The sequence below is a fragment of the Heptranchias perlo genome, chromosome 4, assembly GCF_035084215.1.
Source record: "Heptranchias perlo isolate sHepPer1 chromosome 4, sHepPer1.hap1, whole genome shotgun sequence".
NCBI lineage: Eukaryota > Metazoa > Chordata > Chondrichthyes > Hexanchiformes > Hexanchidae > Heptranchias > Heptranchias perlo.
In genome coordinates this window covers 60,612,698-60,639,547 of record NC_090328.1, presented here as the reverse complement: position 1 = coordinate 60,639,547, position 26,850 = coordinate 60,612,698, and the positions used below count along the sequence as shown (strand labels likewise).

Here is a 26,850-nt window from a genome sequence, read left to right as displayed (position 1 = left end):
TGGAGATGCCGGTGATGGACTGGGGTGGACAAATGTAAGGAGTCGCACAACACCAGGTTATAGTCCAACAGCTTTATTTGAAATCACAAGCTTTCGGAGCTTTGCTCCTTCGTCAGGTGAGTGCAGGGTTCCATAAAGGCACGGCATATATAGTCAGAGAACAATGACTGGTGATTACAGATAATCTTTCTAACTGCCCTTTATCACACCTCGGCAGAGAGATAATCACAGCAATCAAAGGAGTGGATGGTGTTCAGACAGGTTAGTCAGGGAAACATTACATCCAAGAATACTGAATACACAAGGGGTCAAATCACACAGACAGAGAGAGAGAGAGACCATAAAGACAGAGAGAGAGAGAGAGAGAATGACCAGTTGTATTAAAAACAGATAACTTTTTTTTCGCTGGTGGGGTTACATGTAGCGTGACATGAACCCAAGATCCCGGTTGAGGCCGTCCTCATGGGTGCGGAACTTGGCTATCAATTTCTGCTCGACGGTTTTGCGTTGTCGTGTGTCCTGAAGGCCGCCTTGGAGAACGTTTACCCGAAGATTGGAGGCTGAATGTCCTTGACTGCTGAAGTGATCACCGACTGGGAGGGAACCCTCCTGTCTGGCGATTGTTGTGCGGTGTCCGTTCATCCGTTGTCGCAGTGTCTGCATGGTCTCGCCAATGTACCATGCTCCGGGGCATCCTTTCCTGCAACGTATGAGGTAGACAACGTTGGCCGAGTCACAGGAGTTTGATTGCTGTGATTATCTCTCTGCCGAGGTGTGATAAAGGGCAGTTAGAAAGATTATCTGTAATCACCAGGCATTGTTCTCTGACTATATATGCTGTGCCTTTATGGAACCCTTCACTCACCTGACGAAGGAGCAAAGCTCCGAAAGCTTGTGATTTCAAATAAAGCTGTTGGACTATAACCTGGTGTTATGCGACTCCTTACATTTCATTAATCAATCCACACTCGTCCAAATGACTGTTAATTCTGTCCTGGATTATCGTTGCTAAACGTTTCCCCACCACTGAGGTTAAACTGACTGGCCTATAGTTGCTGGGTTTATCCTTACACCCATTTTTGAACAAGGGTGTAACATTTGCAATTCTTCAGTCCTCTGGCACCACCCCCCGAGACTATGGATGTTTGTAAGATTATGGCCAGTACCTCCGCAATTTCCACCCTTACTTCCCTCAGCAACCTAGGATGCATCCCATCCGGACTGGGTGACTTATCTACTTTAAGTACAGTTATCCTCTTTATCAATTTTTAGTCCATCCAGTATCTCAACTATATTTTCCTTTACTGAGACACTGGCAGCATCTTCTTCCTTGGTAAAGACAGATGCAAAGTACTCATTTTGTACCTCGGCCAACCCCCTCTGCCTCCATGAGTAGATCTCCTTTTTGGTCCCTAATCGGCCCCATCCCTCCTCTTACTACCCGTTTAGAAATGGTTCACAATGAATATTTGTTTCCTTTCTTGTTTCTTCTTTCAGTGTCTTGTCGACCTAAAAGTTGCTGTAAAGGAATTAGTGATGTTCACATCTATTGCAAACTAAATAATTTAAAAAATACAGGCAATTCATTTCTTTCTCCTCTTCCTCCTCCATGTCCTTACCCTATATTCCACTCTTTGGCTAAATATTCTAGTAGCGCTTTTACTCTTCCTATTAATAATTTAAGCAATGCTGCTGCATAAAAGATTCATGAGGTTTCTGTCATATTTTTATATGTATGCAGTTGCAGAATGTGAGCAATTTTAGGGCTCTCTGAAGAACCTACACTGCTGTGCGTTCTGCGGCAAATCTATTCCCTCAGCATTGACCTTGGCGTCAAAATATTTTAGTAAAAGTTCTGTTTTATGTTCATGGTCTTTTTTTTATTTGACAGAAGAAATGTGAAATGTTAGATGAAATGTGAAATGTTATAAGGTGGCCCTTTGTTGCCACCTTTGTTGCCACCTTATAACATTTCTACCTGGTAGATTAAGAATTAAAAGTCATATAGTGACATTGTGCTGTAAGAGCTGGGTTCATTGCTTCAGTTGCATTTCTCTCTATTCTCCAAATGTCTGCAGATAGCAACACTTTATTTCTCATTTAAAAAGCAAAACAAATCTGCTATTCGGTGTGTGGAAGGGGCAGTGGCCTGGGAGGAAGTGGGGTTGCTCAAAATGAACTGGTAGTTTAATATCCTGCTGTACTTACTGATCCATTCTGCCACTTGTCAGCCCTCTTTTGAAAACAGGCCATTAAGTCAGCAGTTTTGTTGGATACACAATAACTAAGTAAATAAGTTTAAAAATAACTAACATTGAGAATGAGATGTTGTTCTTAGGGTCTTTACATTATGGACAAGTATATGGTTCATTACCTGGTTGTTAGAGGACTACATTTGTGTTTTTGCTCTTGTTTTGATTTGTGATAAAATGTTATCAAGTTTAACAATAGCTATTAGACCAATAAACCATATCAAATTATTGTATATATATACTGACGTAACATCACCTCACTTTAATGGCTTCACAAGCTACATCTCCTGATGGAATTATGAGATATGGGGCCCTCATATTCCCCCTTTCAGTAGCATGGCCTTGTAACCCACAGGACAGCCTATAGATGGCCCATATAATCCACTCTGTTTACCAGCTTGTTGTGATTGCTTTGAGCTTTCTCGACAAGCAGCAGGCCAACCTCTCTGTCAAGCACATCATACATTGGATTTCTACTGTAAGGATTTGCTCTGTGTTGATGTGGCCATAAACAATTTATGTGTATTATTTACAGGGCAAAGCTTTTAAGTTTACTTTAATGTGCCATGTTGCTTCATGGCATAGATCCAGGCATTGCTGGAATCCACTTGGTTTGTTAAATCTGATCAGGAATGCACATTGAGTTTATGCAAATCAAAAGTGGCAGCTTCGCCACTGTCTTCTGCCTCACTGCAAAGACCCAAGTAGTTACACACTTGTAGTGATTAACTGGTAATTTGCAAGGAAGTGAGATATAAAAGTTCCAAAAAATGAAATGGATGACTTTGATAATACGGTCACCATCTCTAAGCTTCAGAGGAAGATTTCTACCCATCATAGAACTGTTATACAAATCCAACTGTTTCGTCTGAAGTTAATAGTGATAATGTTTCAGACAATTAATGACTTGTGAAGTGATAAACTTGTGCACCCCTTTGTTATTCTGTTGATAGAAGTTGTACTGGATGAGTTTAGTTCACCAATTATTTATCCACTTTGTTATTTCTAATTGCAAAAGGACTATAACAGCCTGCACTGATGCTTTTAATTTTGAAATGTATTGGTTGGTATCAGTTATGTAACCTGAGAGTATGGTATGTAGACTAAATTTTACAGAAACTTTAGGCTTTACCACTTTTTGTGTTTTGCTTCTTAAAGTTTAACCTGCCATTATGCACGTGATACCTTGTCAATCTTAACTGAGTTGCTTAAGGGTTACTGCCTCCTTTTCCCCCACTCCATCCTCATTTGAAAAGAATACATAATATTAGGGAGGTCAAGAAAAGGAGGGGTGATTTAAAAATAACTTTGTAATGACTTGTTTTTTTCATTCAGATAACAAAATCTTTTTAAAACACAGATTGAATTTGTTCTCATGTGCATCAGGCCAAAACCACCCACTCAATTGCCATCAAAGATTCCTGAAATTCGATGAGTAAAGATTTACATTTCTCCAGTGGGGGTTCAGACCATTAATTACTTTTTTTGTTATTTAGTGATTTTTCATTAACATAATTGATTCAAGTGTGGGTCTGAGACTGATTGCTTCCTTTACTCAGTTCCTAGAAATGAATTCATATAAGTTAATGATTTGTACTGGGAGAGTCTAAATTTATTTCTCTGTGACTTATTGGTGCTGTAAATACAAATATATTTTTAAATTGGCAATTTGGGGGAGAACTGAAGCGAAGAGTTTGACAGTAACTGATGGTTAGCAATAAGGCCGCCTGCCAGTCCTGATAATATTTATTAATGTTCTTGTAATATCAGTGCCAAAAAGTCAGGGAGCTAGAAATTTAAACTACTTCAAGGCCAGTTTAGTAAATCATAGGCTATACCTGCTCCTAGTTTTTCAGTTTAAACCCCACTGTCATGATCAACAGGCTGAAAAATAAAATATTCAGTATAGAAATGAAAAGCTGCTTCATGCAAAGGTGGCTATTAAATTAACCTTCTGCATTAATAGTCTAGACTAAAATATAATTGATGGAATCACAGTAAAATAAAATCTGATTGTTTTAGCACTTTCCCAATGACTCCATGGGTAGATACACAGTCCAGGAAGGTCCCAGATTTGATTCCTGGTCTGTGCTGAGCTGGCTTGATCTCAGTCAGGGTTAGGATTGGGAGCACTGCAGTGTTTCCAAGTAAGGAAAGGAAATACCTAGCCGAGGTTCCTGATCTTATTGCCATCCATGAACACTCACAGACATGTTGGCCCTGAAAATCAACAGGCCATGATCCCGATGGTGTCCACCCATGCTGACCCTCTCAGAATTCGTGGAGCCAGTGAGAGGATCGCTAATTTGCCTGGGGCCAGCAGGCACCTGCGCCACTATGGACACATCTCCAGCACCTGCTTGCCCCATGCAGCCATAAAATCTAGCACCTGCCTAGCATTGGGGGAATTTGCCCAGAACAAACCCCCCCCAAGATTTCATAGCGTACTTCCTTGGCCCCCTGTCCAAGGAGGCTGATCCAATTTTTAAACACCTTAAAATTTCTTCAGGTGCTCAGGTTATTCTGCTCACCTAGAACACCCCAACCCCCTCCTAATATAAGAACATAAGAAATAGGAGCAGGAGTAGGCCAATCGGCCCCTCGCGCCTGCTCCGCCATTCAATAAGATCATGGCTGATCTGATCCTAACCTCAAATCTAAATTCATGTCCAATTTCCTGCCCGCTCCCCGTAACCCCTAATTCCCTTTACTTCTAGGAAACTGTCTATTTCTGTTTTAAATTCATTTAATGATGTAGCTTCCACAGCTTCCTGGGGCAGCAAACCTACTTACACCTATCTCATTGAACCTACTTACACCTATCTGGAGGCTGGTACGCCTCATTTCGTAGGGAGTACCCTGCCCCTGGTTCCACACCTGAGCTGCCTCCTAACATTATTGGCCTTGTCAGTGACGAGCAGAGGTTCCATTCGTTATAAAACCAAGCGGAAAATCCTGGAATCAACAGGGCAAAACTGAGGAAATACAGAGCTATTTTTTGTTAAGGAAGCTACCTTGCTTTGCTATATTTTTATGCAAATACAAACGGAGGGTTACAGATCTTGACATCAATAGAAAAGAAAATCAGGCGGAGTGTAAAATGGGCTCCCAATTCGCTATTGTGGTAAAGCTCAAGGTGAATTTATATCCAGTGAATTCTTCAAAAATTTGTAAGACTTAGCACCGGTCAATGTCAGGTCTGTTCTATAGATTCTTCTTGACTTAAAAAATATAGGGGGACGAAAATTGGACAGGGCCTATTATGGGGAGGGGGTATTGCGATCTGCTATTACCCCGCGCCCAATGGTCCCTGTGCAGGCAGGACGAGACTTTCACGAGGTCTGAGGACTTACCTTCAAGCAGTGTTCTGAATCAGCGTTGACACGAGGATTCAATGCAATTCACACTTTCCACCACAAAGCGGATCCCCAATCTCTTAAAGGCAGGCTGTCTCTTAAAAATCTCTTAAAAGTAGCTTATTTGCTGAAAATAACACTTCGCTGTCTGCAAGGAGTCTGAACGGAGATCAGACATCGCACATGCAAAATACAGATGCAGCTCCCGTCCCTATGTTTGCAAACTGATGAGTTATGTTAAAACATTGAATAAAGGTTGCGCACTACTAAATCCCACCTCCTCCGATCTGCATGCCAGACCTCACCAATCTGCCGATCTGAATTTGTACCAGACTTGCAAGAGTGCATGCACCAAGGTTCTCTGCTGATGCACTAGAGGCCTTGGTGCAAGAGGTGGACAGAAGGAGGGACATCCTACATCTGCGGGGTGGGAGGGGGGTGCACAAGAGGCCCTCCAGACTTATACCCAAAAGGCAGTGGGAGGCAGCGGGGGACGAAGTCAATGCCAGGCACACAACATCATGAACATGGATGCAATGCAGGAAGACGTTCAATGCTTTGACATGAGTGGTCAAGGTGAGTGAGGTCAACTGTCAAATGGTGTCTCCTACCAACTACACCACTAGTCATATCCACTGCTCCATGCACTACACCCCCCCATTACCCACATACCAACAAACTCTTTCAATCAGTACTTAACTCTTCCAATCAGATGCTTCCTCTCACCCTTACACATTTCCACTGTTGCAAGCCGCCCACCCACAACTCACAGGCCACACACACTGGCAGCTATTCAACCATGACAAGCACATCACCCAGTCACATGTCCCACTTTCTTGCAGGAGAAGGTGGCGCATATCAGGAGGCAGCAAGTGGCAGTGGCATTTAGCCCCTCAAGCCTGTTCCGCCATTCAATGAGGTCATGGTGAACCTGTGACCTAACTCCATATACCCACCGTAGCCCCATATCCCTTAATGCTCTTGGTTCACAGAAACCTATCAATCTCAGATTTAGAATTCACAAATGATCTAGCATCAACTGCCATTTGCAGAAGAGCATTCCAAATTTCTCCCATTCTTTGCATATAGAAGCACTTCCTAACTTCACTCCTGAACTTCCTGGCTCTAAATGTTAGGCTATGTCCCCTAGTCCTAGTATTCAAGTTTTTGAGACCTCCAAAAACAGTTACAAATGTCTTGGCAGCCAGAAGCAATAATCCAGCCATTAACTGGTAAATCCTGCATGGTCCCTTTAAATAGCACTGGTAGGGGTCCGCCAGGCACTCTAAGACATGTTCAGATGGTCATGGTTAAGACTGTGCGTTGAGTTGAGCGTTAAGTCCCAAAATGGTGTCTATCACTTTAAATCAGCTTTGCACATTGATTGTATCTATTTTCTCCTTACTTTACATGCTCCGGCGTTCGGTATTTGCGCATGCGCTAATTCCTATACCAAGATGGCGTCCGGCGTATGTCATGCTGGAAATGTACGTGCACAGCCAAAACGCCATCTTGGCACCTGAGAGGCTGCGCAGCCAAAACAATGGATGCTACACGGCCCAATTTAACGCCCATAGAGTCCAGATCTTTTACTTAAGTGTGTGTTAATTTAACTTCACTAGATATTTGTATGATTTATGTTGATTAAGAATATGTTTCTGTGTTTTACATTTGAGTAGTATTAAAGTTAAGGTTTTAACACTTAAAATTGCACGTGCATCCGTGGGAGCTAAGGTTCAGTTTGTTGGTATTTTAACTACAGCCGACAATTTGATGTTGACTGAGGGAGATGGTAGACACAGTTAATCGGTATGACTTGAAGAAAACCAAAGTGTTTCGTGACATCCATTTACAACAATTGCATGACTGCAAGTCCCCACAGAATCTACAAACAGACAGCTCTTAAACTGTCACTTTGAATTACTGCCACTTTATCCTTTCCCACTGGAAAAACATGACTTATTTATGTGTTAATGACAGTGTTTGTAGCGTGTAGGTGCTTTTATTGTGTTTGTGTAGCAAAAAGGCTAAGGCCATTTGAGACATTGTGGGGATTGGATTTTAATTTTGTTGTGAAAATATCATGACTAAAATCAAAAATCTTTATGTGAGAAAAGCATTACTGATACTTGTCACATTTTCCCCACAGGATTTGTTATTTAGTAGATAAAATATATTGCATGTTTGACAGTGGCACAGCAGAAGTTAGTGTTCTTTTTAAAACTGTACCCACACCAGTGCAAAAACATCACCAGGTATTTAACAGCTTTGTAAATTTAAACAAATTTTTAGCATATACATGACCATAATAATTATTGCCAAACTTGGTCTGCTCACTGATAAATAGGTTCTTAAACCATCCCTCTCTTCCAACATAGTCATCCATTAGAGAAGAGCTATGAGCTTATTCACTAGCGTCAGACGATTCAGCTATAAGGGAAGACTGGAGAAACTGGGGCTCCTTAGCCTTTGAAGAAGGGAACTGAGAGGGAATTTTATAGAGGTACATATGATATTAAATGGTATAGAAAAGGTAAACCCAGAGCATTATTTCAAGGTAAGCCATGATAGTAAGACAAGAGGCATAGGTTCAAATTGGCAAAAGACAAATTTAGGACTAATGCCAGGAAGCATTTCTCAGCACAAAGAGTAATCAGTGCTTGTATTATAATTAGGTCTTCTTCCCAATACTTTTCACTTGAGCTTAGTGTAAAAGGTCAGTTTCAATAGACAAACCCGTACTTCCTATGAAATGAAACTTGGCCTTATACTCAAAGTATATGAGATGGCATTCCAAAAGATGAACACTGAACCCTTCTATCATTGGAATATGCACCAGAAATAGTGTGACTTACCCACCATATCCCACAGATCGCTCCAAATTGGTGGGAAATAACATGCCAACAGACTACATATAGTTCAGGCTAAAAAAAAGTACTAGTTGAGCTTATTGTAATAAATACAATTGTACGGAAGTAAAACTAAATCAGCAAATGAAGAAAGTAACAATAGTTTTAACAACTAGGACCCCAATTTGCATATTTAAGCAGCCTCCCATCTATTTCAAGCTGCTCGCCAATTTACTGACCCACCTGAAAATAGCATCAGGCGGGCCTTGCGCATCAGTTTTGTGCTTTAATTCATGCCCATGTTCTACATCCTTATAATGACAGAAAATCAAAGTATGTTGGAATCTAACTATGACTCTTCCACGATGTAAGTATTGCACAGTGTGACAATTCTCACAGAACCATCAACAAAGTCATTTTTGAGAAATCCCTTTCTAAATCTTTTCTGTTTTATGATTGTTACTCCACTACTTGCCAAAGTTATTGACTTTTACTAGTCATTCTAGATTATAGTCCCATGAACACTGGAAGCCTCCATTACCTCAGCCAAATTACTACTCTTCATGTGTGAGCCTCGACATTGAATGTCTGCAGCCTGTCTGAAAACTGGAACAGGAATGTTGTCTGATTTGTTTCCCTGCCTTCCTAGTCTAATTGTAGCACCCCTACTCCCACCATAGCTGAGGTCCACTAACTTCACACAGATCAAGGACTGTACCAGGGACCTTCCTGATCTGTATGGCTCAGTAGCACAACAGTCAGTTTTTTTTATCTACTGCGCCATGGTGTTAGCTTGTATGTGATGTTACATTTTGATATAGGATATTTGTGTCTTTTTTATGAGAAAATTATTAGCTTTAGGAAAAATTAGCTTTGTCATTCCTTTTATTTTTAGGTTCAACTCAAAACCAATTTATCAAGCCAGTACATAATTCGAACTCAGCCAACAAATACTTGTCTCTCTACACTGGAGTGTGCAGCCTTTGCACTGTCAGTAGTGGAAAAGAACCATTGCATTCATGAGGTAAGCAGTCACAAGATGTCACAATTCCAGGCAGGTCATTTTATGTTGTCCATTGTAGAATTACACTGACAGAAACAGAATCAGTTGACTGGGAGCCTTTGTTATATCAGAGGTCTGAGTAAATTAAGATGGTTTGAGCTTAACAAAAATAACTGTAAGCTGCGTGTAAACTATGTGCATGAGTTCATGAAAGGTCTTGATATTTTTGTTGTGGTGGGAAAAAAACACTGTAACTGACATAGAAGTAAATGTTCATTAAATAAGAGATTATGCACTCTCTTTTTAGCCTGCATTTTACCCATTTTCTCAATCATGTCAGATAATTAGCAAGCTCTGTCTTCCCCCCCCCCCCACCACCACCCCCCACCTCACAAGCACACTACTACTATCTACCAGAAACAAACTTGTAGGACATTTTCATCATGCTGAAGGAAACAAACAGGTCACTACAGTAAGTTTAAAAATTTCCTATTTCATTTCTGGAATCTAATCGTGGAGGAAAAAGTTGCAATTTCATAGCTTCATTGTCCTCTGACTCACTGAGCAATTCCATAGGAGACTGACTAGCATCAATAAAAGCAACAGTGGATTTTCTGCGGATACCTGTAAACAAGTCTGTATTTTGATTCTTTTGGTGTGCACAGCTAAGACTTTTAAATACCACCATGATTGCAATATGGACGATAGAAACATAGGCATAGAAACATAGAATATAGGAGCAGGAGTAGGCCATTTGGCCCTTCGAGCCTGCTCCGCCATTCAGTATGATCATGGCTGATCCTCTATCACAATATCATATTCCCGCTCTCTCCTCATATCCCTTGATGCCTTCTTTGTCTAGAAATCTATCTAACTCCTTCTTAAATATATTCAGTGACTTGGCCTCCACAGCCTTCTGTGGTAGAGAATTCCACAAGTTCACCACCCTCTGAGTGAAGAAATTTCTCCTCATCTCAGTCCTAAATGTCCTACACCATATCGTGAGACTGTGACCCCTCGTTCTGGACCCCCCCCACCAAGCCAGGGGAAACACCCTCCTTGCATCCAGTCTGTCGAGCCCTGTCAGAATTTTATATGTTTCAATGAGATCCCCTCTCATTCTTCTAAACTCTAATGAATACAGGCCTAGTCGACCCAATCTTTCCAGGATGACCTTTTGATTCAAGTACTGCCATAATTATACCCCCGAAAATCCTGTTTTCCCATGTGCTGGCAAACACCACCAAAACAGATTAATTCGCCATTCATCTCATTGTTGTTTGTGGAATCTTGCTAGATGCAAAATGGCTACCATGTTTATCAACATGATGTGGAGATGCCGGTGATGGACCTGCAGTCACTGTTATGTTTATCAACATAACAGTGACTGCATGTCAAAGAAATTCATTATATGTGAAGGGCTTTGAGGCACTTCTGAGACTTGATATGGCACAATGTAAGTGCAAGACCTATTTTTTCATTCATTGGGCAATTTAATCATGGGAAACTTGTGATATCTAGCTTGGGAGGATAGAAGATTGGGAAGTCTTCAAAAGACAGCAAAAAGTAACTAAAGGATTGATTAAGAAAGGGAAGATAGATTATGAAAATAAATTAGCAAAAAATATAAAAACAGATAGCAAGAGTTTCTACAGTTATATAAAAAGAAAAAGGGTGGCTAAGGCAAACGTAGGTCCCTTAGAAGATGAGACTGGGAAATTAATGGTGGGAAACATGGAGATTGCAAAAATGCTGAACAAATATTTTGTTTCAGTCTTTACGGTAGAGGACGCTAAGAATATCCCAACACTGGACAAACAGGGGGCTCTAGGGGGGGAGGAGCTAAATACGATTAAAATCACTAAGGAATTGGTACTCAGTAAATTAATGGGACTCAAGCCGGATAAATCCCCTGGACCTGATGGCTTACATCCCAGGGTCTTGAGGGAAGTGGCAGTAGGGATTGTGGATGCTTTGGTAATAATTTTCCAAAATTCTCTGGACTCGGCAAAGGTCCCGGCAGATTGGAAAACTGCCAATGTAACACCCTTATTTAAAAAGGGTAGTAGGCAGAAGGCTGGAAATTATAGACCAGTTAGCCTAACATCTGTGGTGGGTAAAATTTTGGAGTCTATTATTAAGGAGACAGTAGCGGAACATTTGGATAAACATAATTTAATAGGACAAAGTCAGCAAGGCTTTACGAAGGGGAAGTCATGTCTGACAAATTTGCTTGAGTTCTTTGAGGACATAACGTACAGGGTGGATAAAGGGGAACCAGTGGACATAGTGTATTTAGACTTCCAGAAGGCATTTGTCAATGTGCCACATAAAAGATTATTGCTCAAGATAAAGAATCACTGGATTATAGAATCATAGAATCATAGAAGTTACAACATGGAAACAGGCCCTTCGGCCCAACATGTCCATGTCGCCCAGTTTATACCACTAAGCTAGTCCCAATTGCCTGCACTTGGCCCATATCCCTCGATACCCATCTTCCCCATGTAACTGTCCAAATGCTTTTTAAAAGACAAAATTGTACCCGCCTCTACTACTGCCTCTGGCAGCTCGTTCCAGACACTCACCACCCTTTGAGTGAAAAAATTGCCCCTCTGGATCCTTTTGTATCTCTCCCCTCTCACCTTAAATCTGTGCCCCCTCGTTATAGACTCCCCTACCTTTGGGAAAAGATTTTGACTATCGACCTTATCTATGCCCCTCATTATTTTATAGACTTCTATAAGATCACCCCTTAACCTCCTACTCTCCAGGGAATAAAGTCCCAGTCTGTCTAACCTCTCCCTGTAAGTCAAACCATCAAGTCCCGGTAGCATCCTAGTAAATCTTTTCTGCACTCTTTCTAGTTTAATAATATCCTTTCTATAATAGGGTGACCAGAACTGTACACAGTACTCCAAGTGTGGCCTCACCAATGCCCTGTACATCTTCAACAAAACATCCCAACTCCTGCATTCAATGTTCTGACCAATGAAACCAAGCATGCTGAATGCCTTCTTCACCACCCTATCCACCTGTGACTCCACTTTCAAGGAGCTATGAATCTGTACTCCTAGATCTCTTTGTTCTATAACTCTCCCCAACGCCCTACCATTAACGGAGTGGGGGTAATATTCTGGCATGGGTGGAGGATTGGTTATCTAACAGGAAACAGAGAGTTGGGATAAATGGTTCATTCTCGGACTGGCAACCAGTAGCCAGTGGTGTTCCGCAGGGGTCAGTGCTGAGTCCCCAACTCTTTACAATCTATATTAACGATTTGGAGGAGGGGACCGAGTGTAACATATCAAAGTTTGCAGATGATACAAAGATGGGAGGGAAAGTAGAGAGTGAGGAGGACATAAAAAACCTACAGGGGGATATAGACAGGCTGGGTGAGTGGGCGGAGATTTGGCAGATGCAATACAATATTGGAAAATGCACTTTGGCAGGAAAAATCAGAGAGCAAATTATTATCTTAATGGCAAGAAACTGGAAAGTACTGCAGTACAAAGGGATCTGGGGGTCCTAGTGCAAGAAAATCAAAAAGTTAGTATGTAGGTGCAGCAGGTGATTAAGAAGGCCAATGGAATGTTGACTTTTATTGCTAGGGGGATAGAATATAAAAACAGGGAGGTATTGCTGCAGTTATATAAGGTATTGGTGAGACCGCACCTGGAATACTGCATACAGTTTTGGTGTCCATACTTAAGAAAAGACATACTTGCTCTCGAGGCAGTACAAAGAAGGTTCACTCGGTTAATCCTGGGGATGAGGGGGCGGACATATGAGGAGAGGTTGAGTAGATTGGGACTCTACTCATTGGAGTTCAGAAGAATGAGAGGCGATCTTATATAAGATTGTGAAGGGGCTTGATCGGGTGGATGCGGTAAGGATGTTCCCAAGGATGGGTGAAACTAGAACTAGGGGGCATAATCTTAGAATAAGGGGCTGCTCTTTCAAAACTGAGATGAGGAGAAACTTCTTCACTCAGAGGGTAGTAGGTCTGTGGAATTTGCTGCCCCAGGAAGCTGTGGAAGCTACATCATTAAATAAATTTAAAACAGAAATAGACAGTTTTCTAGAAGTAAAGGGAATTAGGGGTTACGGGGAGCGGGCAGGAAATTGGACATGAATTTAGATTTGAGGTTAGGATCAGATCAGCCATGATCTTATTGAATGGCGGAGCAGGCTCGAGGGGCCGATTGGCCTACTCCTGCTCCTATTTCTTATGTTCTTATGTTCTTATTTGAGTAATGATGTCTTAATGAATACAGTCTTTATTAACTGAAACAATGCATAAGCCTTCGTTCTCAATTATCAGTTATTTTTGTTGTTTTAAATCTACAGGTTATATTACGTCCTCTTCAGGCTTTGTGCTCATTCCAGCTTCAGCATGGAGCTCAGATCCATCACAGCAAGGAACATCTGATTAAGAATGGATTGTATGCAAAACCGATGCCAAAGAATAAACGTAAACTCAATAGAATGGAACGTTTAGTAAACAATGTCAAAGTATAGGGGACAAGTATAATTTTAATATGACTTTATTTTTGTGAGCACAAATTTTCTGAATGCTCATAATTTTCTATCTCTGGATTTTCATTTGGGCTGCGCATCAGTTTTCTAAAGTCTGATCCCTTACTGATGTGCTTTTCTGCTACTGCATCAGTCTTGCAGAACTCTTGAGGGCAGGTTTCCTCAGGGCTTTACCCACTGCACTGCCATAATGTAGGCAGAAGTTTGGCAGAAATCCTGTTTATGCGCAAAAAAGGGGTTCCACCTGAACCTGCATCGACATCATGGTGGCGTAATGGAAAAACTCCTGAGGAAATTCACACCCTTAATAAGTTTAGAGGGTTAAATCTGTTTTTTCTTTATCCTGTTTTCTGAGATCTAGTTTAGAATTCTGCAGTCCTCAGTAACGTAGTGATGGAGGGGTATAGTTATGCAACAGTTTTTTTAGCCTCACCTCATCTCACTGGGAGTTTACCTGCTTTGGATGAGATAAGGAAGTCTTACCCAGACTCATCTCAATCAGGACTATAGCTGCTGGGTGTGGGAGCTTCTTTATCCGGATATCTTTAGTTCAGTACTGAGTCAGGATAAGTTTAAGCTGAGTAGCAGATAGTCCATGCGTAGTTTTCACTTATCAAAGACAATAACGTACAATTATAAGTGAGATCCCAGTTTCTATTTTATACATGGAAACACAGAATTTCTGTGGTGGCTCAGTGGTGCAATCCCAGTGTATGTTGCCAGGCCTGGATACACTAGGCCCTGGTGTGCATTGTCAGTTCCTGTTTGTGGTGGAACCTTTGTCCGCCTCAAACGTGACTCATGATATCAGAGGGGGCAGGTTGGGGGGACAGGAATTTCCTCCTTCCTGGCCTCCCTTTCACTGAATACTCTGTTTTCTAGGATGAAACTGGTGAATCGCCACTTGGAGCGGTGATGTGGGGCCCATTGGAGGGGTTTAGGCCTAGGTTCTAGTCTGGAACTCCAAATTCGCCAACATTTCAGGACAGTTGTTCCCCTTCTAAAGGGACCTGATTAGGGCTGTTGAAAAAACCCCAAATTTGCTCTAGTGTCTGTGCCAGGGCTGTATTTCACCACCACCCCCACCCCCCCCCCCAACTTCTGGCAGGTGCCCTCCCCATGATCTCACATACGTCGGCTGGGTCAGGAGTGGAGGTCATGGATACACTCTGTGGCACACGTGCCAGTGCAGTGGTTTCATGTATTTTCAGGGTCCTTGATTTTAATGAAGGTGCAGTTGTGTCATATATCTTTCAGTGTTGTCGGAAGCAAATCCTGGTACATTACTTTTATAGTGTAAAGTTGGCATCAGGTATTTAAATTGCCCTAACAATTCAGAACATCAAAAAAAATTCAGAACTCAGTGTTTGTTAAAAATAATTTAAAATAAAGAGGTAGGGCTTGTGCATTCAATGAGTGGCTCTGAGGAAGTTATCTTACTAAATCCTGCAGATATCAGGGTTTCATCCAGGATAGCATGCTAGACTGAAACTGCAATCCATCAACATTTACATTGGAGTGGAAAAGAAAAATGAAGATAAGCTTGGTGTATTTATTTGTTTGTGGTGGGGGAGGGTACTTTTGTTCTTGTCTGATGTGCAGTTGGTGGGGGGAATATTAGACTACAACTAACACTAGCTGGAGAACTTGGATCAGCTCCCTACTGTTCTTAATGGAACTTTAATGTAAGCTTTGAGGCTTGCTTGAATTAGGGTTGGAAAGAAAACGAATTGATTTTTAAAATAAATCTGTACATCTACATCACTGCCTCTCCTGCAGTGCTTTGCATTTTAACTGTGTGTACTCAGTCCTGGCTGGAATAAAGAATCAATCCCAGTGCAGCATTCAAGGCAATGCAATTTGTAAATGGTGCACAGTGAAAATGGACATTAGCTGTGTCATCAACTTTCATAAACAAAATTTAAAAAAATATTTTACCAAGAATGAATTGATTGGGGGGGGAGGGCGTTGGGGGAAGAAGGTGTACAAGGTCGGTTTGCAGCTACACATCTCCATATGGTAAACTGCTGATATCAAACATGCTGCCAGGCACTTCAGGAGTTTCCTTACGGTAGGAAAGATTAGATGTTCAGTTGCCCAGGCTACTCTCCTAGCAACTGCCCAGAGAGCTAACATTGGTAGAAGCCTGAGACCTAATTTCAAACCCATGCTGCTCACCAAGGAAGGTGCAGAGTGTGGGACACTTGCAGAGAAAAAAATAAGGGAAATAAATTACAAACTCCTGGCGGCCATGTATTTATTTTTTCATATGTGTAAGAGGTTTTTTTGAGCTTCATTTTTTTGCAGATTTTTAAAAACATCTGCTCTATATAATGGACTAATGGTTTACTTTAAAAATAAATTCAATCTAATGAAAATATCACATGCAGTCAATGTCACACCCAATAATGATAGAGATATATTTACTATGATGTAACACTTAACTTTTGTATCCGTTTTTAATAAAGAGTTGTTGAGAAAGGCCTTTCTTGGTGCCTTTTGACTGTTCATTTGTGTATAATAACTATTAATTTTTTCTGTAATCAGTTGTTGATCATAAACCAAGGCTACTTTCCTAGCAACTGACTGGAGATCAACATTGGTAGAAGTCTGAAGCCAAATTTCAAGCCCCTGCCACCTACCAAGGAAGGTGCAGAGTGTGGGGAAACATATGGAGAGAAAAAATCAGGGAAATAAATTACAAACTCCTGGTTTATCATACCTGTAAGCTTTTTTTTAAGCTTCATTTTTGGTAGATTTTTTAAATATCTGCTGTATACAATGGACCAACAAGTTCAAACTCTTGCAGATTTAATTGCTGTCAGTGTTATGATTATTTCACATTTGTTAATTTTTCAGTGTGGACATCATCATGATTCAGCAGCATCGATCACTTTTGGTTGTTAGTGTGAATTGTAACAGCCTCACCAACAAAAGTAGGATCTAAACCAGAATATAAACATCTCCTGAACTCCACACTGTGTGTTATGAAATCATCCTGGATATTCTGGGAGTGATTACAAGGCTGTAGTCTTAACTCAGGTTTCAGGTGATGTTTGTAAAACACTCAGTGTTGTGCGATTTGAACCCCTTAACCAGTTAAGTTTCAAATAACCGTTATTTTCTATGTCATCACTTGCAGGAATTTGGCATTCTGACAGATGAGCCGATGGGGATATAATTTTCAGAAAATACAGTGAATTTTCAAGAATATCAACGTTAATTTCAGTGTCCAATGATGTGCAAGTGCCAGCCACATAGATTATAGACAAATCATTTTCTATTCCATATATTTCATGTAACAAGGTCTTTAAAATAATAAACAATTAGATTTGGTCCATGTTGATAGGCTATTTGAGTTGGATAGGCTAGGAAGGACTGGGGACACGAGTATAAGTTACATAAGCATAGAACTAGGCTAAATATCAGGAGGTTTTTCTTTTCACAGTGAGTTATTGATCTATGGAACAAGTTGCCAGCTCGTGCATTGAGAGCGGATTCAGTGCAAACATTCAAAAGGAAGCTGAACGAGTTCCTGACTGTGGCAGATATTTTTTTTATATCATGAGGTATAGAAGGTAAGTGGGATATTGGGGATGTGTCTCCCTGTCACTGTGGTCTCCTGGAACTTGTTTGATTACCTTCAGGGCTCAGAGAGGAATTTCCAAGAGTTTTTTCCCCCTAAATTAGCATAAGATTTTTTTTCTGTTTTGAGTACCATTATACAGTGTCTGCCAATTCTCTAGATGTCTTTTGTGACTACTTGGCATTGTATGATATGTTCTATTTAATTTCTCTTGACTTCAATAATTTAATTTATATTAGTGTTAACTTGCCTCCCCTTTTAAAAGGAAACCCCTTCTTTAAAACAATGGTGGTGTTCTCTGTAAGGGAAGGAATACTTAGCTCTGAAATGTGCTTCATTGAATGGGACACCAACTGTTCCGTAATGGTAACTTGACCAGAAGTGTAAACAGGGTTTCCGCCGCACTTCTGCCAATGTTACAGTGGTGGAGCAGAAGCAGCTCCAAAGAAGTTCCAGATCTGCCATCCCACTCAAGTCCTGAAATGTCCCACACCTCCAATTGCACTCGGTGACATTCTGCAGAGAACCTGTACCAAACTGCAACTCCTAAACACTGTGTCTCACACACACGCTCAGGGAACCTTGGTTGTATTCCTGGGAGGCTTGACTATAGTCCTGCCCCCAGCTCATTCCAGTTTGTGACTTGAAGCTGGATCTGCTGCTTCTCCTATTGGACTATGCCACAGCCAATCAGTAACATCACGCTACTCCCAGTGTTTTGTGTGGAGTAAAAAATGGCAGAAAATAGAACAAAACTGTCGGCCATGGAGAGTTACTAGTCACATTGTTAGATATTTAAAATGTATGAATCTTTGTTAGCTTTGTAAGTCTGTAGTAAGAAGTATCTGTGAGATACCATTGTAGCCCATTGTCTTGTTCAAGCATTTATGCAGATGATTCCAACAGGCCATTTGTTTCACAAGTAATTTAACTAAAATTTTATCATGTAACTGCATTTGCAAAATAGAGACTGAAGGCATAATATGGATTTCCAAAAGCAACAATTTGCATTTATATAGCGTCACTGACATAGAAAAATGACTCAAGGCGCTTCATAGAGCTGTAAAGAAAAATGGAAAGTGGGACAAAGATCAAAGTAGAAGTCCCCAACATGTAGGTAGACAACATAAATACAGCACAATCATTTTTTATAATTGTATATTTAGCTAAAATCTTGCTATTACAATTTGACATTACCATTTAAGGAAATTTGCTAACAAAAATGCATTAAGGGTACTATCCTAGTCAATTTCCAGTGTCACTACAGTGATTTGTGGAACTAAAAAAATGTAGCTGCATTGCAAAAGACATTTAGATTCTATTCTCTTTCCCCCCCCCCCACCACTATAACAATTGCAGTACACTTAAGGACAAAGAGATACAGATTAATGTCTGCTTAAACACTATAAGGAATGACAGAATCAAAAAAGAATAGAACTGCCCTTAGTCAGTAAATAACAACAAAACACCATTAAAATACTGAAAAGGTGATGGCTCACGTTATGTCCCACATTTTGGAAATCAATATATTTAATTTTAGTGGTATGTGTCCCATATTACACAATAAGGAGGTTGAGACATTAACAGACACCAATGTACTGGCCAGCGTAAAATAGGACTCAACCATTGTGTACTTGTGCTTTAATGTTGCTTTTCCCAATGTGTAATATCTAATGTTTTTCCTTGGAACATTACATCTTCTGCTAAGGCAAATAAAGATAACTTGTTGGCTGTACAAACCAGAAGCATAAGTTAAATGCAAGACCTCCTTGATGTTGCAGTTTTGATCATTTATAACTAGCTTTTCTATAGGGGTCTTTTATCATAATCCAAATTCCCCAAGTACATGAAGAAGAAGAATTTATTTTAAAGTACTGAACAGAAGTTGATACAGCCCTTCATTTTCAACAGATAAATCGACTAGTCAAAAAAAAAATCAACAGTTAGAAAACCTTAAAGTTTGCCAATTGAAAAGCTTCCTTTTACCATTACAGTAAATGGTTCTGCTTTATAAAAAAAAACTTTAGAAAGTTATCAAGTTTCTGTGTGAAGCTGTGTATTTAGAAGGAGGAGCTATTCTGAGGGCTGGATGCTGAATTTTTGTAGGTTTATATTGGTAAAATGAGGCTTCCGAGTCCGTGTGTATGTGCGTTCTGTATATGTGCAATAAATTATTCAATGTGTTCCATTATTGTCATTCCTCACCTCCCCCCAAATTTTCACATTTCCTTCCCTGAGGATACTCACGCATTCAAGTGCCAGATACCTTCTGGTAGCACACCCAATTGTGATGTATGATCCTAGTTACTGAGGTTGGGAAGGTTATTCAAGTGTGGAGGGCATCGTAGATGAGCTCAATCCTGTCCTCACACACTCTGACTTTCCAGCAGAGGTCACTAGTTAGCAATCAGGAAAGGAAACTGACTGGCTTTCCTCTCCCCAGGCTAGGGCTTCTGAGTCCAAATATAGGGATGTAAGTTTGTCTAGGCCTGATTTTGGGGCATTATTGATAAAATTAAGGCACACAGTACTGAAGGGAATGTGGCAGCTTGGCTAGGAAATTGGCTAAAAGACAGAAAACAGGAAATAGTAGTTAATAGGTATTTTTCAGATTGGAGGAATATAAAGTGATGTACCCCAGGGGTAAGTTTTAGGATCATTGCTCTTCTCAATATGTATAAATAATCTGGACTCAGATATAGAGGCCACAATATCAAAATTTGCAGACAACATAAAAATATAGAGCAATGTTAACTGTGAGGAGTGATGTGGAGATGCCGGTGATGGACTGGGGTTGACAATTGTAAACAATTTTACAACACCAAGTTATAGTCCAGCAATTTTATTTTAAATTCACAAGCTTTCGGAGACTTCCTCCTTCCTCAGGTAAATGTTCAGGAGCTCCTTGAAGCCTACGCATTTATACATATAGAACAATACATGGTGTTTACAGACTGCCCCTGCAACTGCCCGTTGCCAAGGCAATCACCGTGTTCAGACAGAGAGGTGTCACCTGCAGAACCCCCGAATACACATTCAACAAAAAAACAAACAGGGAAAAAAAACAGAGAAAAAAAACAGAGAGAGGCAGAAACATCCGGAAGGCAGAGAAAGCCAGCAAATGACCCATTATATTAAAAACAGATAACATTTGTTCGCTGGTGGGGTAACGTGTAGCGTGACATGAACCCAAGATCCCGGTTGAGGCCGTCCTCATGGGTGCGGAACTTGGCTATCAATTTCTGCTCGACGATTTTGCGTTGTCGTGTGTCTCGAAGGCCGCCTTGGAGTACGCTTACCCGAAGGTCGGTGGATGAATGTCCATGACTGCTGAAGTGTTCCCCGACTGGGAGGGAACCCTCCTGTTTGGCGATTGTTGCGCGGTGTCCGTTCATCCGTTGTCGCAGCGTCTGCATGGTCTCGCCAATGTACCATGCTCTGGGGCATCCTTTCCTGCAACGTATGAGGTAGACAACGTTGGCCGAGTCACAGGAGTATGAACCATGCACCTGGTGGGTGGTGTCCTCTCGTGTGATGGTGGTATCTGTGTCGATGATCTGGCATGTCTTGCAGAGGTTACCGTGGCAGGGTTGTGTGGCGTCGTGGATGCTGTTCTCTTGAAAGCTAGGTAATTTGCTGCGAACGATGGTCTGTTTGAGGTTGGGTGGCTGTTTAAAGGCGAGTAGTGGAGGTGTGGGGATGGCCATAGCGAGGTGTTTGTCCTCATTGATGACATGTTGAAGGCTGCGGAGAACATGGCGTAGTTTCTCCGCTCCGGGGAAGTACTGGACGACAAAGGGTACTCTGTTGGTTGCGTCCCGTGTTAGTCTCCTGAGGAGGTCTATGCGATTTTTTGCTGTGGCCCGTCGGAACTGTCGATCGATGAGTCGAGCGTCATATCCCGTTCTTACTAGGGCGTCTTTCAGCGTCTGTAGGTGTCCATCGCGTTCCTCCTCGTCTGAGCAGACCCTGTGTATTCGCAGGGCCTGTCCATAGGGGATGGCCTCTTTGACGTGGTTAGGGTGGAAGCTGGAAAAGTGGAGCATCGTGAGGTTGTCCGTGGGCTTGCGGTAGAGTGAGGTGCTGAGGTGCCCGTCTTTGATGGAGATTCGTGTGTCCAAGAAAGAAACTGATTCTGAGGAGTAGTCCATGGTGAGCTTGATGGTGGGATGGAACTTGTTGATGTTATCGTGTAGTCTCTTTAGTGATTCCTTGCCGTGGGTTCATAGAAAGAAAATGTCGTCGATGTATCTGGTGTATAGTGTTGGTTGGAGGTCTTGTGCAGTGAAGAAGTCCTGCTCGAACTTGTGCATGAAAATGTTGGCGTATTGGGGTGCGAATTTGGTCCCCATGGCTGTTCCGTGTGTTTGGGTAAAGAACTGGTTATCGAAGGTGAAGACATTGTGATCCAGGATGAAGCGGATGAGTTGTAGGATGGCTTCCGGAGATTGGCTGTTGTTGGTGTTGAGTATTGATGCTGTCGCAGCGATGCCGTCATCGTGGGGGATACTGGTGTATAGTGCCGAGACGTCCATCGTGGTGAGAAGTGTTCCTGGTTCAACTGGTCCGTGGGTACTGAGTTTTTGTAGGAAGTCTGTAGTGTCGCGACAGAAGCTGGGGGTTCCCTGTACGATGGGTTTCAGGATGCCCTCGATGTATCCAGAGAGGTTCTCACACAGGGTTCCGTTGCCTGATACGATGGGACGTCCGGGTGTGTTGGCTTTGTGTATCTTTGGGAGGCAGTAGAAGTCTCCCACGCGGGGATTACGTGGGATGAGAGTGCGTAGGATGCTTTGAAGGTCTGGATCGAAGGTCTTGATCAGTTTGTTGAGCTGGTGGGTGTGTTCTTTGGTCGGATCTGCGGGTAACCGTCTGTAGTGTTCCTGGTTGTCCAGTTGTCGGTATGCTTCTTTGCAATAGTCTGTTCTGTTCTGTATGACTATGGCTCCTCCTTTGTCCGCTGGTTTGATGACGATGTTGCGGTTGGTCTTGAGAGCGTTGATGGCGTTGCGTTGTGCTCGGGTGACATTCTGGACTGTCTTCTGAGTGCGGCTGATGAATCTGGCATTGACGCATTTCCTGACAGCTTGAGCATACATGTCCAGCTGAGGGCAGCGACCCTCCGGAGGAGTCCAGTTTGACTCTTTCCTCTTCGGTTGCTGTACCGCGGATCCCTCTGTCTGCTGTTCCGGATCGTCGATTGTCTCATTGGGTTCGCTGCTGAAATCTTGGGGTTTGTGGTAGAATTCCCGGAGCCTCATTCTCCTGATGAATTCCTCTGTGTCCGCCGCGAGACTAGTGGGGTCCATTTTGGTAGTGGGGCAGAAATTGAGCCCTCGGCTGAGAACTTCGATTTCGTCTGGTTGAAGGGTGTGGTCGGATAAATTGACAATAGACTTCCCTGTGGTTGCAACCGTGGTACCAGGGGAAGCTTGGTCGTTGCTGGTGGTGATGCCGAGTTTCTCAAGCTTCCTGCAGTTGCAGGGGCAGTCTGTAAACACCATGTATTGTTCTATATGTATAAATGCGTAGGCTTCAAGGAGCTCCTGAACATTTACCTGAGGAAGAAGGAAGTCTCCGAAAGCTTGTGAATTTAAAATAAAATTGCTGGACTATAACTTGGTGTTGTAAAATTGTTTACAACTGTGAGGAGGACTTTGAAGAGAACATAAACAGATTAGTAATTTGGGCAGACAGATGTCAGATGAAATTTAATTTTGAGAAATGTAAATGATATGTTTTAGGAGGAAATGTGCACTAAATGGTAAAACTTTAAAAGGAGTGGAAGAGCAAAGAGACTTAGGGGGCTCGATTTTAGGGTCGGGTTACCTGCGGGTTTCCAGCGGGGGGGCCCCGAAAATCCCGATCTCCGATCACGTGACCGGATTCGGACGAAATCCTGGCCACTTCCGGGTACCGCGCTGACGTGCGGGGCTGCGCGCGCAAGCCCCGCTGGTGGGAATCCCGCAGGCAATTAAAGCCAGCGGGGTTCCACTTGAGAGCACTTAACTTGCTCGTTGTGGTCAGTTAATGAGCTGAAGCAGCTGTCAAAAGAGGAAGTGTGGGATTTTACGGTCAAAGCAGTCAGTTTCCCACACTGGGGGAAACAGGACCCTTCAAACCAGGCGTGTTGCAGCCAGCAGCCTGTGCCAGGTGCCAAGGTGCGCTCCACGGGGGAGCGCCCTCACCCACGCAGGAGGCCACCGCGTCACATAGGGCAACCCCTGCCCTCCACCAACCCCCGCCAAGCCAGAGGACAGACCGACACGAAACCGCAGCCCCAGTCCGAGGACCCACCCACCTACCCTGCACAACCCCTCACACCAACACCTGCCAGATGGGTGGTGCGTTGACATCGTCGGAGGACGAACAGGATGACCAGCCCCAGCAGCCTCGCAGTCCACGCCGTCCGCCTCGGAGACGTGGGGCCCCCCAACACGGTGCTGCGGCACACCCACCTGCACAGCAGGAGGGAGGGCAACCGCAGAGAGAGATGCGTCGCAGGAGGCACTACCCTCCGCACAGGGTGTACAGAGCGAGGCTCAGCTTCATGGACCTCTCCGAGGAGCAGTGCATACGGAGGCTCAGAGTCAATCGCCAGGTAGTCGCCGACATCTGCAGCCTCCTTAACGACGAGCTGCTCCCTGATGGACCAAGCAGCATCTTCTTACCTGTCGCCGTCAAAGTCACCACTGCCCTCAACTTCTTCGCATCCGGTTCCTTCCAGGGTGCCACCGGGGACATCACCGGGGTCTGTCAGTCCTCTGCACACAAGTGCATAAGGCAGGTCACCGATGGGTTGTTCCGCAGGGCCTCCCACTACATCAACTTCGCCATGGACGAGCGCAGCCAGATGGAGAGGGCGGTTGGATTCCATGCCATGGCCGGCTTCCCACGGGTGCAGGGTGTAATCGACTGCACCCACATCGGAATACGGGCACCTCCGCATGAGCCAGGGCTGTTCATCAACAGGAAGGGGTATCACTCCATGAACGCCCAGCTCATCTGTGACCTCCGCCAGAGATTCCTACACGTGTGCGCCAGATACCCCGGCAGCTGCCACGATGCCTTTGTCCTCAGGGAGTCCGCCGTCCCGCCCATCCTGCAGGCACCCAACGCCGGCAACGGCTGGCTCCTCGGCGACAAGGGGTATCCCCTCCACACGTGGCTCATGACACCTCTGAGGAACCCCATCACCGAGCCGGAGCGTCGGTACAATGACAGCCACACTGCTACCAGGTCTACAATTGAGCAGACCATAGGGCTTCTCAAGATGCGCTTCAGGTGCCTTGATCGTTCTGGGGGAGCGCTCCAATACACACCATTCAGAGTGGGACGAATCATAGTTGTCTGCTGTGCCCTGCACAACATGGCCCAACAGAGAGGGGTGCCGCTGGAGGAGGCCCCATCCACACCCGCCACCCACATTGAGGAAGGCGAGGGCGAGGAGGAGGAGGAGGAGGAGGCGGAGGCGGAGGAGGAGGACGCGCCCGAGGATGTTGGACGACCCATGCGCCGAGCCGCGACTCACCGGGATGGTCGCCGGGCCAGGGACGCACTCATACGTCAACGGTTCTCCTAGAGTCAGACACTGCGAGGTGCTCGCATCTCCTCACCTGCACATGCGAGCGGCCATACCAGCCCCCTCCACTGAAGAGTGCTGCCAGTAATCCTGCACCCACAGCAGTGTGCCCAATGGGTGGCAGCAGGTGTTCGCCGTCATGATGGCCTCCACGGAACGCAACTACTGCACAAGCCGCGGAAGAATGGACGAGAGGTGGCAGGAGTGGTGAGAATAGACTATTTAATATGTGGAATGTGACATCATTTAAGAAACAAAGTACAAAATAATAAACACCCTGGTGTATTCCCTTTGTGATTATAAGGCCTTTGGAATTCTTCTCCGGGAACCCCTACGTGGTGCTACCCCTGTGGCTCCAGCAGAGGTAGTGGCAGGTTGCTCGTCTTCTTGCCTTGACCGGGTAGATGCTTTTGGCGGACGGCCCCTGGGTTTCGGTGCCCGTGAGGGCACCTCCACAGACTGCTCCTCCTGCACCGGGGCAGGGGCAGACTCGGCCACCTGGAGAGGAGGCACCATTGCGGGTGCTGGTTGAGAGGTGGGCGACGGGTGGGACGTGGGGACGCCTTGAGAGGCGTCCCCGCTTCCATGTCCCCGGTCACCATCATCCCTCTCTTGGCCTCGGCCCACATCACCCCTTCCACCCTGCTGGACGGCAGTTTGGATGGCATGTGTGAGGCCTTGCAAGGCCACCCCTAGTGTATCCCTCAGCCTGTTGGTGGCGTCGGAATGTTGCTCACCCTGAATCCGTACAGACGTTGTGAGGGCCTGCAAGGACTCGAAGTGGAGCTGTGCGTGACGCTCGAGGGAGGCCAGCCTGTCCTCCACCGCAGACAGTCCCGCACCTACCCGCGACACTGTGTCGCCGGTACCCTCCTGTGCCTGCGCCACCAATGCCCACATGCAGGAGGTGGACTCCTCCATCGTCTGCGCTATTGTGGACAATGCGCGCGGCACCTCTGCCAGCACCTCAGCAATTAGCTGGTGGCCCTCGACGACTCTCCTTTTCTCTGGTGGCCCCCTGGGTTCAGCATCTGGGTCCGGCTGAGCAGAGCCTGGAGATGAGTGCTCCCTTCGTCGCGGACCCTCCGCGGCTGCCCCTGCCACCAGGGTCTGCTCATGCTCACTCGTGCGCAGTGACTCACCAAGTGCTACCCCAACTAGTTGGCGAGGGGGACCCACCGAGGTGCGTGTCTCTGCGCTGGTGGATGGTTGGCTCTGATGTGACGATGCACCCTCAGAGACCGCCATGTCCTCTGAGGAATCGCCCTCCATGCTCGCTTGATCCAAAGACGCACCTGCAAGAGAACAGAGGGCACTTTGAGGCATGTGGACCAACTTGACAGTGCGCCTGATGGCAGGTGATGATACGGTCACTCGCGATCATAGGTGTTGAGTGTCAGCTTTCCCTTACCGGCCGTTTCGGCAGCGACACACTCGCCATCGGCCACCGACAGGCAATGTCGCGTGCGGGCGAGGTCGAGCGCCTCCACCTCTGCGTCGGTGAGCTCCACCACTTGCGGCGGCCCACCTCCGGTGCGTGCCCTTTCGCGGTTGTTCTTGCTCCTCTTCTCCTGTGAAGGCAAAACACAGATGTGTGAGTGGGTGCGTCTTGCATCGTGAGACGCATCGAGCATCGGTGTGGTTGGGTTGAGCGTGGCGCGGAACGGATGGGAGGAAGTGTGG

The 26,850-nt window shown here is 44.3% G+C and overlaps 1 protein-coding gene across 2 annotated transcripts in view; it reads left to right on the top strand.

Annotated features, from left to right (window-relative positions):
* dtwd2 (DTW domain containing 2) overlaps positions 1-16,484 on the top strand; it is a 179,359-nt gene extending 162,875 nt beyond the window's left edge. For both annotated transcript variants that reach the window (XM_067983004.1, XM_067983003.1), the window contains 2 exons: positions 9,353-9,481; positions 13,811-16,484. In XM_067983004.1, the coding sequence (XP_067839105.1) occupies positions 9,353-9,481; positions 13,811-13,981 (300 nt within the window). In that variant the 3' untranslated portion in view covers positions 13,982-16,484. The remainder of the gene's footprint in view (positions 1-9,352; positions 9,482-13,810) is intronic.
* The last annotated feature ends 10,366 nt before the right edge of the window (positions 16,485-26,850 follow it).